Source organism: Cetorhinus maximus, chromosome 27 (assembly GCF_964194155.1).
Source record: "Cetorhinus maximus chromosome 27, sCetMax3.hap1.1, whole genome shotgun sequence".
NCBI classification, from domain to species: domain Eukaryota; kingdom Metazoa; phylum Chordata; class Chondrichthyes; order Lamniformes; family Cetorhinidae; genus Cetorhinus; species Cetorhinus maximus.
The window spans coordinates 13,810,598-13,826,437 of NC_135905.1; the positions used below are offsets into that span (position 1 = coordinate 13,810,598).

General features: G+C 45.3%; 1 protein-coding gene and 1 long non-coding RNA gene across 8 annotated transcripts in view; one reads left to right on the forward strand and one right to left on the reverse strand.

Moving 5' to 3' along the window:
* The window catches only part of rassf4a (Ras association domain family member 4a), a 244,194-nt gene that overhangs the window by 222,990 nt on the left and 5,364 nt on the right, over positions 1-15,840 (forward strand). For all 7 annotated transcript variants that reach the window (XM_078530748.1, XM_078530750.1, XM_078530747.1 and 4 more), the window contains 4 exons: positions 8,294-8,442; positions 9,607-9,716; positions 11,514-11,677; positions 14,525-14,626. In XM_078530748.1, the coding sequence (XP_078386874.1) occupies positions 8,294-8,442; positions 9,607-9,716; positions 11,514-11,677; positions 14,525-14,626 (525 nt within the window). The remainder of the gene's footprint in view (positions 1-8,293; positions 8,443-9,606; positions 9,717-11,513; positions 11,678-14,524; positions 14,627-15,840) is intronic.
* On the reverse strand, positions 8,449-15,058 carry LOC144668587 (uncharacterized). Its single transcript, XR_013573520.1, has 2 exons — positions 14,899-15,058; positions 8,449-8,712 (listed from the first exon to the last, which is right to left on the reverse strand). It is a non-coding gene; the product is annotated as an uncharacterized LOC144668587 (long non-coding RNA).

Genomic DNA, 15,840 nt, shown 5'->3' on the forward strand with positions numbered 1-15,840 from the left:
CCCAGTTGTCTATCAGACTGATGTGGTGCATCGAGTGTATGGGTAAAGAGAGTTGGAACGCCTCCCACTTTTGTGTGTTAGCTTGCCGCTCAATTTCCACCGACGTCGCCGGCTAGCACTCGTGTGAACAAGGGGAGCCGAACGTGGAAGTCTCTCCCCGTCAGTACTCAGCCTGACATTGGCAAGTCCTCGTCTGTGCCCCCTCGTGGTGACACAAACGGAAACTGGGTCCCTCGCAGTCCCAGGCTAAAGCTTCAGGGGAGCTCGGAGGAAGCTTGAACCCCCCCCCAGTCATACAGTGTTCAGGCCCACTGGCATGTGGACACGCCCTGGCGCACAGGGAGTCAAACTCCCAGATATGGGCAAATAACTCCACTACCCTGTGGATACTTCGGGAGAGTCGAAGGCGAAGGAAGCAAACCCTGACAAAACTGCAGAGTGGAGCTAAGGCCGGACTACTGCAGTGAGCCGTTCAGTCATATGGATTAGGAAGGTTGCAGGTTTGATCCATGGCACATACAGAGCTAAACTAGTCCCTGCAGTGTGCAGTAAGTCTATAGCTGGCCTCAGTACACCTGATTAAGGAAGAGGGACATCAGAAAGAGTTTCCTTCTCCTAATCAGTGCCTTGTGCTGAATGGTGTTGTGTGAAATTAGTACCGTGCCCAGAATTTGATGCTCCCTCCCCCTCCAGCGGGTTCTGAAGCAGGCGGGAGCATGACGTTACACGGACAGGATTCCATCCACCTTCCCGCCCGCCCCAACCGCGGGCTGTTTTCAGGCAGGGTCTTGACGGGAAGCCCACCCTCGCCCCAATTCAAGCCCCTTAAGTGACCACTTAATGGTCACTTGAGGGCCATTTTCCACCCAGCCTCAACGTTTAGGCTGGCTGGTGGATGGCAGCTAGTGTTTGGGGGGAAGGCCTGAAATGAAGGGAGTTAGAATCTGGGCGGTAGTTGAGGGGCAGTGGGGCGGGGGTGAGGCTGCCTCCATCGGAAGCCCCCTTCTGACTGGGAATGCCCTCCCCTTAAGGCTCAGTGACCTGCAAACCTCCATCCCACCCACCCCACCCAGCCTATCCCCAAGACCCCGATTGCCCTCCTCGTGACCCTCAAGGTCTTCCCTACCCTCCCCGCCAGGACCCCTGATGCCCCTTTCTCTCCAGTTCTCAGGAAGCTGCCTGCCGTGCCTCTTCCAGCCACTGCAGCTCCTGGAGGGACTGGAGATTTGCAGCCAATCTGATTGGCCGGCAGCTCTCCAAAGTGAGGCTTCCTCCCGAGTGAGGAGCGGAAGTCCCACTTGCTGCCGGTGAACACTCATTAGAGCGTAAAATGGCAGCGGGGGGCTCTCTGAGTGGGTGGGAATGTGTTCCCTGCCCACTCTTCAGATTGCGGGGGCCTAAAAATTCTGGCCCATGTTTTGCCCTAATGCCTCCTGTAAGCACTGGTGCATTGATCGTCACTTGTCAAAGCTCATGTGAATAATGGCTACTTGTCCATTGACCAGAAGCTGTAAAATATGAACCCAGCATCTTCTATAGGGAGACAGGAAGAGAAAGATCTAATCAAGATAAAATTCCTTCGGGCAAATTTCTGTATTTAATGGATTTCATCATCGATGCTCAAACATTTGTAATTGGATTAAAATGGGTGCTTTGAACTTGTACCTAAGATAATTTATAGGATTCTATTCCTGCTCTAGGATTGTTATTTCTATATTGCAAATCAACAGTCTATCGAGAATTCTGTCGATTAATCAAAGTCAGTCACAGCCCATTGATTCCTGTAGTATTTTATCTTGTTTTATGAAGAACTGCTTCTCTTACGTATCTTTACGCAGTAAAACCCTTCTACATTTATTCAGACATGAACACTGTAGTAGTTTTGGTAAAATTGGCTAGGACTTTGTTCTGATTAAAATATTAAATTGTATGAAAACATTATGATTCTGCCAAACACACTTAACAACACATTCACAATTTGGAACATGAAAGGATTGTAGGTGTAGAGTTATATTTCTACAAGAAGCCCCACGAGGAGATTTGTTAAACCTTCCTCAATAACAATTTTGTTGATCAACTTAAGGATATATTTAAGGTTACAGGATTCCTTTACATACACTTGATTAAAAAGGTAGCTGAGGGTGGAGAAGAGGGGCAAGGACAAAATTTGTGACATCTGATGAAATATGAATCCTGGCATTGTGTTTGATGGGAAGGATGTTGAATTAATTGAGTAATGTATGAGTTTGAATTCTTCTAATATTTAAGTAATTTGAGATTTTTGTTATGAATTTGAGAAGTTTATCTGCCAATAAATAACCCCATAAATGAAAGCAAAAATGAAGGAATAAGTTTTTGTCTTTAATGTTCCTGATATCGAGGGCACTATCTTAACTCTATCCTACACCCACCCCACGGAGTGAAAATTGTGCTATTTGGGGCTTTATTTTTCCAAAAAAAGTCCCGCCAATAGAAATTAATTAATTCTGCAGTTGGACATTGCTTCACCCATTCACTTGAACTGTCTGACATGTGCCTTGTTACTCATCTGCACAAAACAAACAAAGTAAGCACGTAAAGCTGTACTCAGACAACACACAGCTTTGTAAAACCCATTCACAAGGACTTACTGGACAGATTAAAGGACTAATACCAATTAAGGTACAAGGTCAAAAACAGAATTACCTGGAAAAACCCAGCAGGTCTGGCAGCATCGGCGGAGAAGAAAAGAGTTGACGTTTCGAGTCCTCATGACCCTTCAACAGAACTGAGTAAAAATAGGAGAGGGGTGAAATATAAGCTGGTTTAAGGTGTGGGGGGGGGGGGGGGGGGAAAGAGAAGTGGGGGTGGGGGTGGTTGTAGGGAACAAGGCAAAAGAGAGATACGGAAATCCTGTCAGAGAGACGAGCAGTACTTCTTCAAGGTAGGCATTTCTTGAAGAGAAGTGGCAGTCAATTAAACACAGAGATAAAACCAAAAAACTGCGGATGCTGGAAATCCTCGAAACGTCAACTTTGTTCTTCTCCGCCGATGCTGCCAGTCCTGCTGAGTTTTTCCAGGTAATTCTGTTTTTGTTTTGGATTTCCAGCATCCGCAGTTTTTTGTTTTTATCTCTGAAGTACAAGGTCAGCAGACGAAAGCTGCTGAAGCCTGTGTCCCAATCCTGTAGAGTGAAATCATGGCATTAACTTTAGGTCAAATTTGCTCTGAACATTCTGAGTTATATCTAAAGATTAGGAAGAAATTGCTGACAGGGAACAGAGGTGAACATATCCAAGATCAGAGTGTCCTGGTGCAAAAACTTAATTCAGCAGAAGCACATTTCAGGGATTCAGAACATGAACCACCCCAACCCTCTCAACCCTAATTTTAAGATGAATGGATTGAATATAATGGGAAGAGCATGCCTGCATTCTCTGTATGCACTCCCAGCATACGCAGATCGGAAGCAGTCACGGGGGCTGCTGAGTGGCGAGGCAGGCTGTTTAAAAGGCCTGTCTTGGTTCTCAGGGACTGCTTTTCAGTTGCTTTGTTATATATTAGGCTCTTTCGTCCTCAACCCTCACACTCCCTCATCCCCCCCCCACCTCCACCCACTCCCCATACCCCATCCATGCCAACCCATCAACCCCCAATGGCCCCTCATACCTTCCATGCCGACCCATGACCATACCACCCCTCAATGGCCCCTCATACCCTCTAGGCCAACACATAGTACTTCCATGCCCATTCACCCAGTACACACCCTATACAGAACCAGTGGACCCTGAGGTAATAATGGCATGTGTGGAAATGCTTAAAAAAGATGAGCCGTTCATAAAAACTGCTTCTGCAACCACATTATAAGCCCTTGCCACCTCTTTGTCTTGTGGAAATAAACATTGAGCCAGTGACAAAATAGACCACAGGGAAAAAAAAGGTTGTAAAACTATCAATAAAGCAATGTTTTCTGTTCTGTCCTGTTGCACCAAAGTAAAGCCTTTATGGAACTCTGGGCTCTCAGCCAAGCATACATATGAGTCCTTGAGAAGCTGACCAACTCCACAAAAATCGTGGGAGGCTAGGAGATCCCTATCCCACAATGGAGCGGGCCAGTTTGGGAACGAAGGGTGCAGGCTTGCTCCCTGCACCCTCCTCCCCGCCACAACAATTGGGGGCACCGGAATTTGGGGGGGGGGGGTGCGGGGGGGATGCGATGGGAATCCCAGAATCCCGCCCACCAGTTTTCAAAGGTCCAGCTCCAAGTCTCTGTGTTGTTTATGAAAGATACAGGTGTTCAAGTACTGCAGAATGCATGGTAACGTCTTGTAAGATATGTTTAAATGTGCTGTGTTTACCAACATGTTTTGGTGGTCCCAATACTCTTTCTTAACTGTGTGTTTCCCAGGTACGTGAATGAAGAGGTTCCAGGGTTTATCAGGAGCTAAAGGCTATGAGATTCCCCAATCTATTTCTGGGTGTGCTGAAGATCCTTTGTTCCTAAGTGTGAGCAGACACCACACTTAGTAGCATGAGCATGACTGGAACACACAGAACTGTGTAGCTGTAGGAGTTCCTGTGGTCACTAAGTCAGATGTGCCTGCCCTGTAGTTCCTTCTTAAAATTTTGGCTTCTCACAGTGCACCAAGATTGTAGACATAGTGGCTGCAATTCCTCTCTCAAAAGTATATGGCAATAAGCATTTAAAGAGGCCACAGTTTGATCAGGATTTTCATTGAGAGTAATGTGTGGTTGACACAAAATGCTACAGACTCAGAAGTATTCGTATAAAAAAAATATTTTACATAGCCCAAACCTGGCTGAATTTTCAAAGACAATTTTGCCACATTTGAGGCATAAGCATTGCATCTAAGTTCACACCAGATTTAAATGAGCGCATGTAATCGTAGTTATTTGCCAGTGAAAACATCCCAGTTTACAGTGGTCAGACACCACATTCGAGAGGGTAGAGAGGAGATTTATGAGGATGTTGCCAGGACTGGAAAGTTGCAGCGATGAGGAAAGATTGGATAGGCTGGGGTTGTTCTCCTTGGAACAGAGGAGGCTGAGGGGAGATTTGATTGAGATGTACAAAATTGTGGGGGGGCCTGGATAGAGTGGATGGGAAGGGCCTATTCACTTGAGCAGAGAGGTCAGTGGCTAGAATTAATAGATTTAAAGTGATTGGTAAAAAGATTAAAGGGGAGGTGAGGAAATATCTTTTCACCCAGAGAGTTGTGAGGGTCTGGAACTCACTGCCTGAAAGGGTAGTAGAGGCAGAAACCCTCAAGTCGTTTCAAAGGTATCTGGATATGCACCTCCAGTGCTGTAACCTGCAGGGCTACAGACCAAATGCTGGGAAGTGGGATTAGACTGGGTGGCTCCGTTTTTGGCCAGTGCAGACACAATGGGCTTATTTCTGTGCCGTAAATTTTCAGTGATTCTCCCACTTCAGCTCTTCATGACTGGCGGCGTTAATATTATTATATAGCTGTTCATTTCATGTTGGTACTTCACGGTATTCAGGTTTGTGAATACAGGAGGGAACATCTGACTCAGTAGCAGTGGGTGAGAGGGACATAGGAAAAAAGGACATTTTGATTAATAGCCTCTGCTAATCCCCAATTACTGTGCAAACACTTGCTTGGACTGCTGCCCCACATATAACAGAATTGAAGTTCTGTAACAGTCGGTTTCTGTTTGGTAAACTAATCACTTGTGGGGGAGGTTACAGTGGATATGGTTATTAGATTCCTTTAATACCTTTGTCCCAATTATCCAGTTCCACCCACGCCCATTATTACCTATGTGGGAAACAAGTGCGGAGTTATGTGTCAAGCTGGTTCCTTTGGCAGCGCACTCACCTCTGAGTCAGAAGATTCTGGGTTCAATCTGCACCCCAGGACTTGAGCGCTTAATTAAAGCTGATAATTTTGATGACTTTAAACTGTGTTATTGGAAATTCCACCATCTGGTTGAAAAGTCAAATCAAGTTGGGATGGTTGTTAAAGATCCTGTGGTACAATTCAAAGGAGAGCAGAGGAGTTCTCTCAGTGTCAGATCAACATTTATCCCTCAAACAACACAACTGGAATAGGTTAACTGGCGATTGATTGCTCTGTGCGAAATGGCCTTGTCATGCTCACCGACACAGCAGTGGTGACTCCTTTGCAAATTTAATTCAATGTGTAATACTTTGAGACATGATGTGCACTTTATAAACGTGCATTTTTCCCTAACTGTCAAAAGCCAGGGAAATTCCTTGTTCCAAAGGAAGAGAGCAGTAATATTACTGACCAGTGACAGACCAAGGCCAGAACGTTGTGGCAAATCCTGGGGCAGAATCTTCGGGCCACGCTCGCCGACACGTAAAATGACGCGCGCTGACGTCAGGCGTGCATCCCAACGTCACCCCGCGTCATTCAGATATTCAGCTCGGTGGGTATGCACCGGAGTCGGCTGCACGCCTGCCGAACTGTCAAAGGCCTAGTAAGGCCATTTAAATTCCAATTGAAATAATTAACTGAGCTGCCCGTCCAACCTTAAGATTGGCAGGTAGGCGAAGAGCCCAGGCGGCCTTCGCATTTTCATGAAACCTCATCCACGGGCGGGATGAGGTTTCATGAAGGTTTTCAAACATTAGAACAAAGAAAAGTACAGCACAGGAACAGGCCCTTCGGCCCTCCAAGCCTGCGCCGATCATATTGCCTGTCAAACTAAAACATTTTTAACTTCCGGGGTCCATACCCCTCTATTCCCATCCTATTCATGTATTTGTCAAGCTGCCTGTTAAGCACCACTATCGGACCTGCTTCCACCACCTCCTTTGGCAGTGAATTCCAGACACTCACTACCCTCTGCGTAAAAAACTTGCCCCGCACATCTCCTCTATAGTTTTTTCCTCTCACCTTAAATCTATGTCCCCTAGTAATTGACCCTTCCACCCTGGGAAAAAGCTTCTGACTATCTACTCTGTCCATGCCACTCATAATTTTGTAAACTTCTATCAAGTCGCCCCTCAATCTCCGTCACTCTAGTGAGAACAATCTGAGTTTCTCCAACCTCTCCTCATAGCTAATAACCTCCAGACCAGGCAGCATCCTGGTAAACCTCCTCTGCACCCTCTCCAGTGCCTCCATATCCTTCTGGTAATGTGGCGACCAGAATTGCACGCAATATTCCAAGTGTGGCCTAACCAAGGTTCTATACAGCTGCAGCATGACTTCCCAGCTTTTATACTCAGTACCCCCTGCCAATGAAGGCAAGCATGCCATATGCCTTCCTGACTATCTTATTCACCTGCGTTGCCACTTTCAGTGACCTGTGGACCTGCACACCCAGATTCCTCTGCCCGTCGATGCACTTAAGGGTTCTGAATTAATAGAAATTTTTAATAAAATTCATAGACGTGTCCCAGCTCGTGTGACACTGTCACATGAGGGGACATGTCTTTAATTTTTTTTTCCTCATTAAAATTTTTAAAAATCAAAGTAATCTCCCTGAGGCAGCTCTGTGCCTCTGGGAGATTTCTGCGCTCTTTCTCACACATGCGCGAAAGAGCGCAAGCCCCAACTCAGCCTACTCCCCCCCGCCCGCACAGGGGGCACACGGCGCTTCCTGGTGCACGTCACGCTGGGCGGGCCTTAATCGGCCGAGCCCACTCCTTCCCAACTCCCCACCCTCCCCCCGCCCGGACGGGGAGAAAATTCTCCCCCTGCTGTTTTAATCAGATACCTCCTTCAGTTGAGAATGATTAAATACTGCTGCTCAGAATCCCTTGTGGCGTACCACTGGCAAATTCCATATATTGTTTGTGTATAACACACATTCCATTCCCCAAAAATGGCAAAAGTGTGTGTGTGTGTGTGGTGGGGGCAGTAGGTGGAGGGATATATTTTTCAGGCGATAAAATAAAAATCAATTGCATCATTTGCGATTCATTAACTTTAACTTTTGCGATTGTGGCCTCAACCTGTTCCAACCTTTTCATTCATCTAAGAAAGTGGGGTTTCCTCCAAATTAGCAACAGTTGCTGAGCACCTCGTTTGTTATTTTTTTTCCATTTGATGTTCTCTGGTTTTTTTTGTAACCTCTCCACAGTTGCTGATGAGTTTCATTCACCTTGAACTCTGGTCCAGAGACTCTTGTGCTAAGCGCCTCAAAACAATCTCAACAGCCTCCATTCCACAGCAGCTCTTGCTAGAACATATGGCCAAATCAAACCTGTCATTTTTTGAACAGCCTGTTGTCAATTTATAGGTTGGCAGATCAAACCTCCCTTTTCTGATTTTTTTTTTTATTGTCTTTGCTTTAGGATGAAGCAGAGCTGATCATTGAGGGCCTTTTGAACATATCCTGGGGGCTAAGAAGACCAATAAGACTTCAGATGCATGACGATAATGAGCGCATGTGTTTCTCAGGCTCCATGCTGCTCCGATTAGGACAACAGACTGGTTTGTACAAGTGAGCCAAGAGGAGGAGTTTTATTTGTAAGAAGTTGGTTATACAACCAGCAATATGTTATGTTGAGCGTACAGGATAAAACAGTTTTGATGTAAAGGGTGTGATCTCATTATAATTTTGGCAAGGTGGAATTTCTGCAGCATGGATCCTGGCCTTATGTAACTCTGGCATGCTCATGCTTTGTCAGTGAGTTTGCCAAAGGGGAGCAGGAAAATCACTGCTTCCAAAGACAGCAGAGGCTCTGAGCATGATCAGCTGTCTCCAGGGAACCTGCAGGCAAAGGAAATGCGTTTTAACAAGAAGCTCAAAATTCCCATGCAGAGAAAAGTGATCGGTCGCCCTAGAATCTATTCCAGTCTCTGTGAAGGGAACTATTAAATCTCCCAACATGATCCATAACAATACTGTTCATCAGTAATGCAGTAGGATTCTGAACATCCAGCATTTGTAGGGCATTAATGATGGCAAATATACTGTATAATGTTTTCCCATTACTAGACTAATACCAGGAATGGGCAGGTTGTCTTATAAGGAAAGGCTGGACAGGTTAGGCTTGTATCCACTAGAATTTCGAAGAGTAAGAGGTGTCTTAATTGAAACCTTTAAGATCCTGAGGAGTCTTGACAGGATGGATCTCATAACATGTCATGCTTTATTTTCTTGGGCTCTGTTGGGTGGGTGTCTTTCCTGAAGACTTACTCAGGCCGTCAAGTCTTTTTCATTTGAAATTAAATCTGTTCTGTACGGTTTGAAAATGCTCGATGATGTAATTTGTGATCAGTCTCACTCTCGCTGATTATAAATCTCACTCCAAATGTTTCTGCCCCAGTGCTTTGAACACTTTCTTACACTTATAGAGAAACCATACAGCAACAGAATAATTACAACTGTTCTGCCATTCAGGGCTGTGAGAAAGTTGGCTTTATTATATTGGTTGTTATACACCAAAAGTATTCCGCTCCTAATTTTTTATAAAAAATCTTTGCTTGTCACTATTGACAGATGAGTTCCTTAATGCTATTTTACCTTGTTTTCTGTAAATTATAATATGACAATGATTCTATGACACACGGTGATCTATATAATCTTTAGTTATGTTACTTCATTCATAACTTTATTTTAATGGAGTGTTGATCTGAACTTTTTAATATTAACCTTGTATAGAAAAGGAACAATATCACAGGCATTGACAAATGCCAGCTCACGTGAAGCCGAAAATGAATCAACAAATAAGGATGACTTTCCACAAAACATGAGCAGCAGCAGCATCGCAGGTAGGTGAAGATACTGATGTTAAAATAAAATCCAGGAATCTTTACGATGGTCAGATGTGTACGGTTTTTTTTTTGTGGAAGGTAGAACCTGCTGCTTTGAGAGCATTTCAAAACTCTGCGTTCATCATTTCCAGTTCAAATTTGGGTTTTTTTGCTGGAAAATAGATTTGGCACAGAACTTGCAGGATGTGCTAGAAAATGTAGCCATTCACAATTTAATTGCAGATTTTTCCCCAGAGGAATTTAAAGCTAAAGGAGTTCAATAGTTGGTGTCCTGCCTGAAATGTTTTGAAAGCCTAATTAAATGGAGTTAACACTTTTTTTTTAATTCATTCACGGGATGTTGGTGTCACTGGCACGGCCAACATTTATTGCCCATCCCTAATTGTCCTTGAGAGGGTGACAGTGAGCAGCCTTCTTCAACCACTGCAGTCTGCATAGTGAAGACACACCCACAGTGCTGTTAGGGAGGGGCTCCCAGAATTTTGACCTTGCGATGATGAAAGAGCAGCTATTTCTTTCCAGGTCAAGATATTGCCTGACTTTGAAGCTGTGGTGTTCCCCTGCATTTGCTGCCCATGTCCTTTTAGGTGATAAAGGTCTTAGGTTTGAGAGGTGCTTTCTAAGAAATATGATACTTTTTATGACAAAAGAAATAAAACACATGTTCAATTCTATATATAAACATATGTAAGCATTCAAATGAAACAAAACCGAATGCAGCGTTACGAATTCCAGAAACAATGACAATTGATTAGAACCAATTGATGAAAGGTAATTTTGAATATTTTTGTTACAATCGTAGCTAAATTTTTGAACAATTTATCATAAAAGAACAGCCATTTGGACCGTCATTGCCTGTGCCAGCTCTTTGAAAGAGCTATCCCATTGGTCCCAATCCCTACTCTTTTCCCAGGCCACTCTTTTACTCTGTACACCATTGGAATCTGCCGTTGGATAGCTTTCCGCGCTGTTCTTGCACATGCACAGTAAAGAAGCGTACAAACCTCAGAACTCAGGTGGGGAGTGGTATTAAACTGTCTTTAGATTCAACCAGTGGCTGTAGAAATTATGCTTTTACTGTCAATGCTGGAACTCAAAACCATCAAAAATGCTTTAGATCTTATTTTCTAATCCCATAGGAAAGGAGGAATGTGCCTTTATGTAAAGCCTTCCACAACCTCAGGATGTCTCAATGTGGTTTACAGCCAATTAAGTTTTGTTTTTACTTGTAGTCACTGTTGTAATGTAGGAAATGCAGCAGCCAATTTGCACACAGCAAACTCCCACAAACAGCAATGAGATAAGGCGGGATTTTCCGGCCCTGCCTGCCGCTGGGGGATCGTCCATTCCCGTCAAAAATCAATGGACTTTTGGCTGGGCCACCAAATCTCCTGCAGCGGGTCCCACCACAATGGGGTCAGAAAATCCCGGCCATAATGACGAAACAATACTGTTTTTTTTTAGTGATGTTGATTGAGGGGATGTCCACCTGAAAGGGCAGATGGGACCTTGGTATCAGGTCTTAACTGAAAGTCCTCCAACAATGCAACACTCCTTCAATAGCACACTGAAATGTTAAATAATATGCTTACGTCTCTGGAGTGGGACTTTAACCAGTGACCTTCAAACCAAGAGGTGAGAGTGTTGCCACTGGTCCTACCAGTGTTACCTTTTATTGAAGTCTTTTTGTGGCTTATTTTCTTATTCCTTCCCAAATTGCTTGGGTGGAACATGAGCTGTGGAGCTATTCTCTACTTCTGTATTAGCTACAATTTAGTCTTTGTTTTCATGCAGAGTCTGACACCAACAATTCTGAAGATGAAGTTCCACAGCTCATGCGAACAAAAAGTGATGCCAGCTCGTTGATACAGCGCAGAACAAAATATCGCACATCAGGTGAAAATCAACGCATAAAACGGCACAGGTTCTCCATCAATGGGCACTTTTACAATCACAAGGTATATTTAGAAAACAAAAATGGTCCAAGTCGGTTAACTTGGCAAGTCAATTTGATGCGAACTGTGTCAGCCTGGTTCAGAGGTAACAATCAGTCTCGGAGTCAGGAGATTGATTGATTGTTCATGACCCTCTCCAGGACATGAGAAAGTGATCTAGGCTGACTCTCAAGGGCAGTGCTGGTGGGGTGTTGCACTATCAAAGATGAGATGAGAGTGATTATCCTTGACATCAAGGTAGCATTCGACCAAGCATGGCATCAAGGAGCCCTAGCAAAACTGGAGTCAGTGGGAATCAGGGGGATTCCATTAGCTGGAGTCATACCTAGCACAAAGGAAGATGGTTGTGGTTGGAGGTCAATCATCTCAGTTCCAGGACATCACCTGCAGGAGTTCCTCAGGGTAGTGTCCTTGGCCCAACCATCTTCAGCTGCTTTATCAATGACCTTCCTTCCATCATAAGGTTAGAGGTGTGGATGTTTGCTGCTGATTGCACAATATTCAGCAATGACGATTCCTCAGATGCTGAAGCAATCCATGTCAAAATGCACAAAAACCTGGGCAATATCCAGACTTGGGCTGACAATTGGCAAATTACATTCGCACCATGCAAGTGCCAGACAATGACCATCTCCAACAAGAGAGAATCTAACCATTGCCCCTTGACGTTCAATGGCATTACCATCGCTGAACCCCCCCCCCCCCATTATCAACATCCTGGGGGTTACTATTGAGCAGAAACTGAACTAGACTAACCATATAAATACTGTGGCTACAAGAGCAGGTCAGAGGCTAAGAATCGTGCAACGAGTAACTCACCTCCTGACTCCCTAAAGCCTGTCCAACATCTACAAGGCACAAGTCAGGAGTGTGATGGAATAGTCTCCACTTGCCTGGATGAGTGCAGCTCCCACAACACTCAAGAACCTAGGCACCATCCAGGATAAAGCAGCGAGCTTGATTGGCAACGCCATCCACAGACATTCACTCCTTCCGCCACTGACGCACAGTAGCAGCAGTGTGTACCATCCATAAGATGCACTGCAGGAACTCTCCAAGGCTCCTTATACAGCACCTTCCAAACCCACGACTGCTACCATCTAGAAGAACGGGCAGCAGGCCCATGGGAACACCACCACCTGGAAGTTCCCTTCCAAGGGTGGAATTTTCTGTTCCCGTTCGCAGCAGGCATGTTTGGCGGCATGAGCGAACATTACGGCGAGAAGGCCAAAAATCAGTTTCACGCTGTTGTGAAACCAGTTTGCTGTCGTCCGCTCTGCCTGTCAATGGTGGGCCGCGTTTCCCACTGTTGGATGTCGGGAACTTCATTGTAATACATCTGCATATCTTTATAAGCCCAGCTCACCGGAATCATCCCCCCACACTGGATCATCGGCACACCGACGTGTTTCACAACTGTGCATAAGTGACGTGCACCTGGTGAGTTGCACTTCACTCAGGACTTCGAGGTTTGTCTACCTTGCTTTGAGCAGGATTCACGATCATCGGCGTCAAGCTGCGACGACAGCACCACATCACCTCTAGGAGAACTCACAGGCAGGTCCCTACCTACTAGACCAGCCAAAAGGCAGGGGTGGCTCTTTTACAGCTGCAAGGCTAGGGCTTGTTTTGGGAAGGGGGAGAAGAGGCCTCAGGCTGCAGGGCGAGGGCTGTACTGCGGAAGGGGTGTATCCCAGGGTGTGTGTGTGGGGCCACAAGTTGATCTGTGCAAGTGGCCTCGAGGTGGTGAGGGCTGAGGAGGAAATCTCCAAAGAAGGTGAGGCCAGATGGAGATGTGAGGGTGTGTGTGAGAATGGGTGGTGATGTCCCTTGAGCTGGCAGTGAGTGAGATGCCAGTGAATACGTGATGGGCTTGAGTGTGTGAGTTTCGAGTGATGAAAAGGCCTCCTTACCCTGGTGGCACGGATTAGATCATTCATCCTCTGTCTGCATTGGATGGCCAACCTATTTTGTGCAGCATTAGCACTGATCACCACTGTAATCGCCTACCAAGCTGGAGTGGTGAGACTACTGCCCCTCCTGCGGCCATAGCGCATCACGATGGGCCTCCATGGCACCCAGAAGATGTTCCATCACTGAATTGGTGGGCTGCAATCTTCTTGCCTTTCGCTGCCATGTCTTCTGTGCAGCACTCCTGGGCTGGGAGCACTGAGAAGTGTCCATGCAGCTGCACTTTAAATACGGCACTTGGCGCGAGGAAGCGGCGAGGTGATGGTATGGTGGCAGGTGAGAGCTCGCCAGCCATTGAAACGGCATGTTTCCCAAGAATAGATAATTAATGGGGTGGGCTTGGGGCGCTAGGACGTGAAAAGCTACCATTGCGGCCGACAGGTAAAACATTCTTTTTCCCATCCACTAAGCACTTAGTGCAAATCTGGGATGATCCCGCCCCAAACCACTCACCATCCTGCCTTGGAAATATATCGCCGTTCCTTCACTGTCGCTGGGTCAAAATCCCGGAACTCCCTCCCTAACAGCACTGTGGGTGTACCTGCACCACATAGACTGCAGCGGTTCAAGAGGGCGGCTCACCACCACCATCTCAAGGGAAATTAGGGATGGGCAATAAATGCTGGCCCAGCCAGCGACACCCACATCCCATGAATGAATAAAAAAAAGGTGCCAGGCATATACCTGCCATTGTTCAAATATGTGGAGGTTAAATACCTCCCTGCGGGAGGACTGCATTGATTCCCTTTCTGGGGCAAGTGTATCGAGCAAAAGGATTCTAAATGGCGAGAGCTTTTTAAAAGTGGACTAGTTTTAAATTTATTGCTTCTTTCTCCCATTGAACACTGCTTATAGTCTTATTTTTCCCTTAATCCTCAGACATCTGTGTTTACACCAGCCTATGGGTCTGTGACCAATGTCCGAGTGAACAGTAGCATGAACACTTCGCAAGTACTGAATTTACTGCTCAACAAATTTAGGGTAAGTGAGCCAAGTGTACACGCCAATTAAAAGTGTGATACGTTGGGCTGGATTGTGCAGTAAAGTTAATGTGAAACTAATAGCACTCACAATTATCAACACGTAAATCAGGCAGCAACTTCCAATGACTGCACATGAGCGATCAAACACCTAAATCTGGAAGTTGATCCCCTCAGATGGCCTACTCCACCAGATGCTTCACAATAATGTTATCACACCAATCGACTCATCACATTGAGCCACATGGAATGGTGCGAAGTTGCTGTACTTACCTGATTTTGTACACAATAAGCTTGCCATTAAAGGTCAGGACTTGTCCATTCCAGTAGAAGCACCCTTTTAATTTCTACCAGACAACCTGAAAAATAATTAATTTTAACAAGCGTGGAGCAACATTTCCTCTAATTTTTTTTTGAGTGCACGAGTGATGTATTCAAGTGTGCGGCCCCTTTAAATTTTTTTGTGTGCCAGTGCATGCATGGTAACTTAAAGGAGCCGACTTGCGCACGGCCTGCACAGGGATTTTCGGGGTGTGGGAAGCATTGGTGTGGCGTCTGATTCTTTCAGATTTTCATTATTGGAGATTTTCATTAATCTCCAATACTGAGAGATTATATACACTTTTTCACTTTGTCTTTCTGCCACTAATCTCTCTGAATTCAATCCTTTTTTCCCTCCCCATTTCATTTTCTGTACCAGATTTGGCATTGAATTAAATAATTTTGCTGACTGTTCAGACTGTATTGCTCAATAGTGGATCTGCAATTTGATTGGTTTAGGAGATACAGCTCTCTGCCCCACCCTAGAGACTCTGCAGAGGACTTTGCACCCTTTGGACGGTTAGCTTTCAGGAAGATAAAAACAAAAAGCTAAAAGCTACTGCGGATGCTGGAAATCCAAAACAAAAACAGAATTACCTGGAAAAACTCAGCAGGTCTGGCAGCATCGGCGGAGAAGAAATCAGTTAACGTTTCGAGCCTTCATGGCCCTTCGGCAGAACTGAAGCATAGTTAGAAGAAGGGAGAAATATAAATTGGTTTAAGGTGGGTGGGGGGGGGTGGTGGTGGGGGGAGAGAGGGACATTGAGGGTGTGGTGATTGTGGAGATGAGCAGATAATCAAAAGATGTCACAGACAAAAGGGTCAAAGAGGTGTTTTGTCTGAGAAAAGTGCTAATTAAGAATGGAGGACAGGATATTCAAAGTACATCTCTAG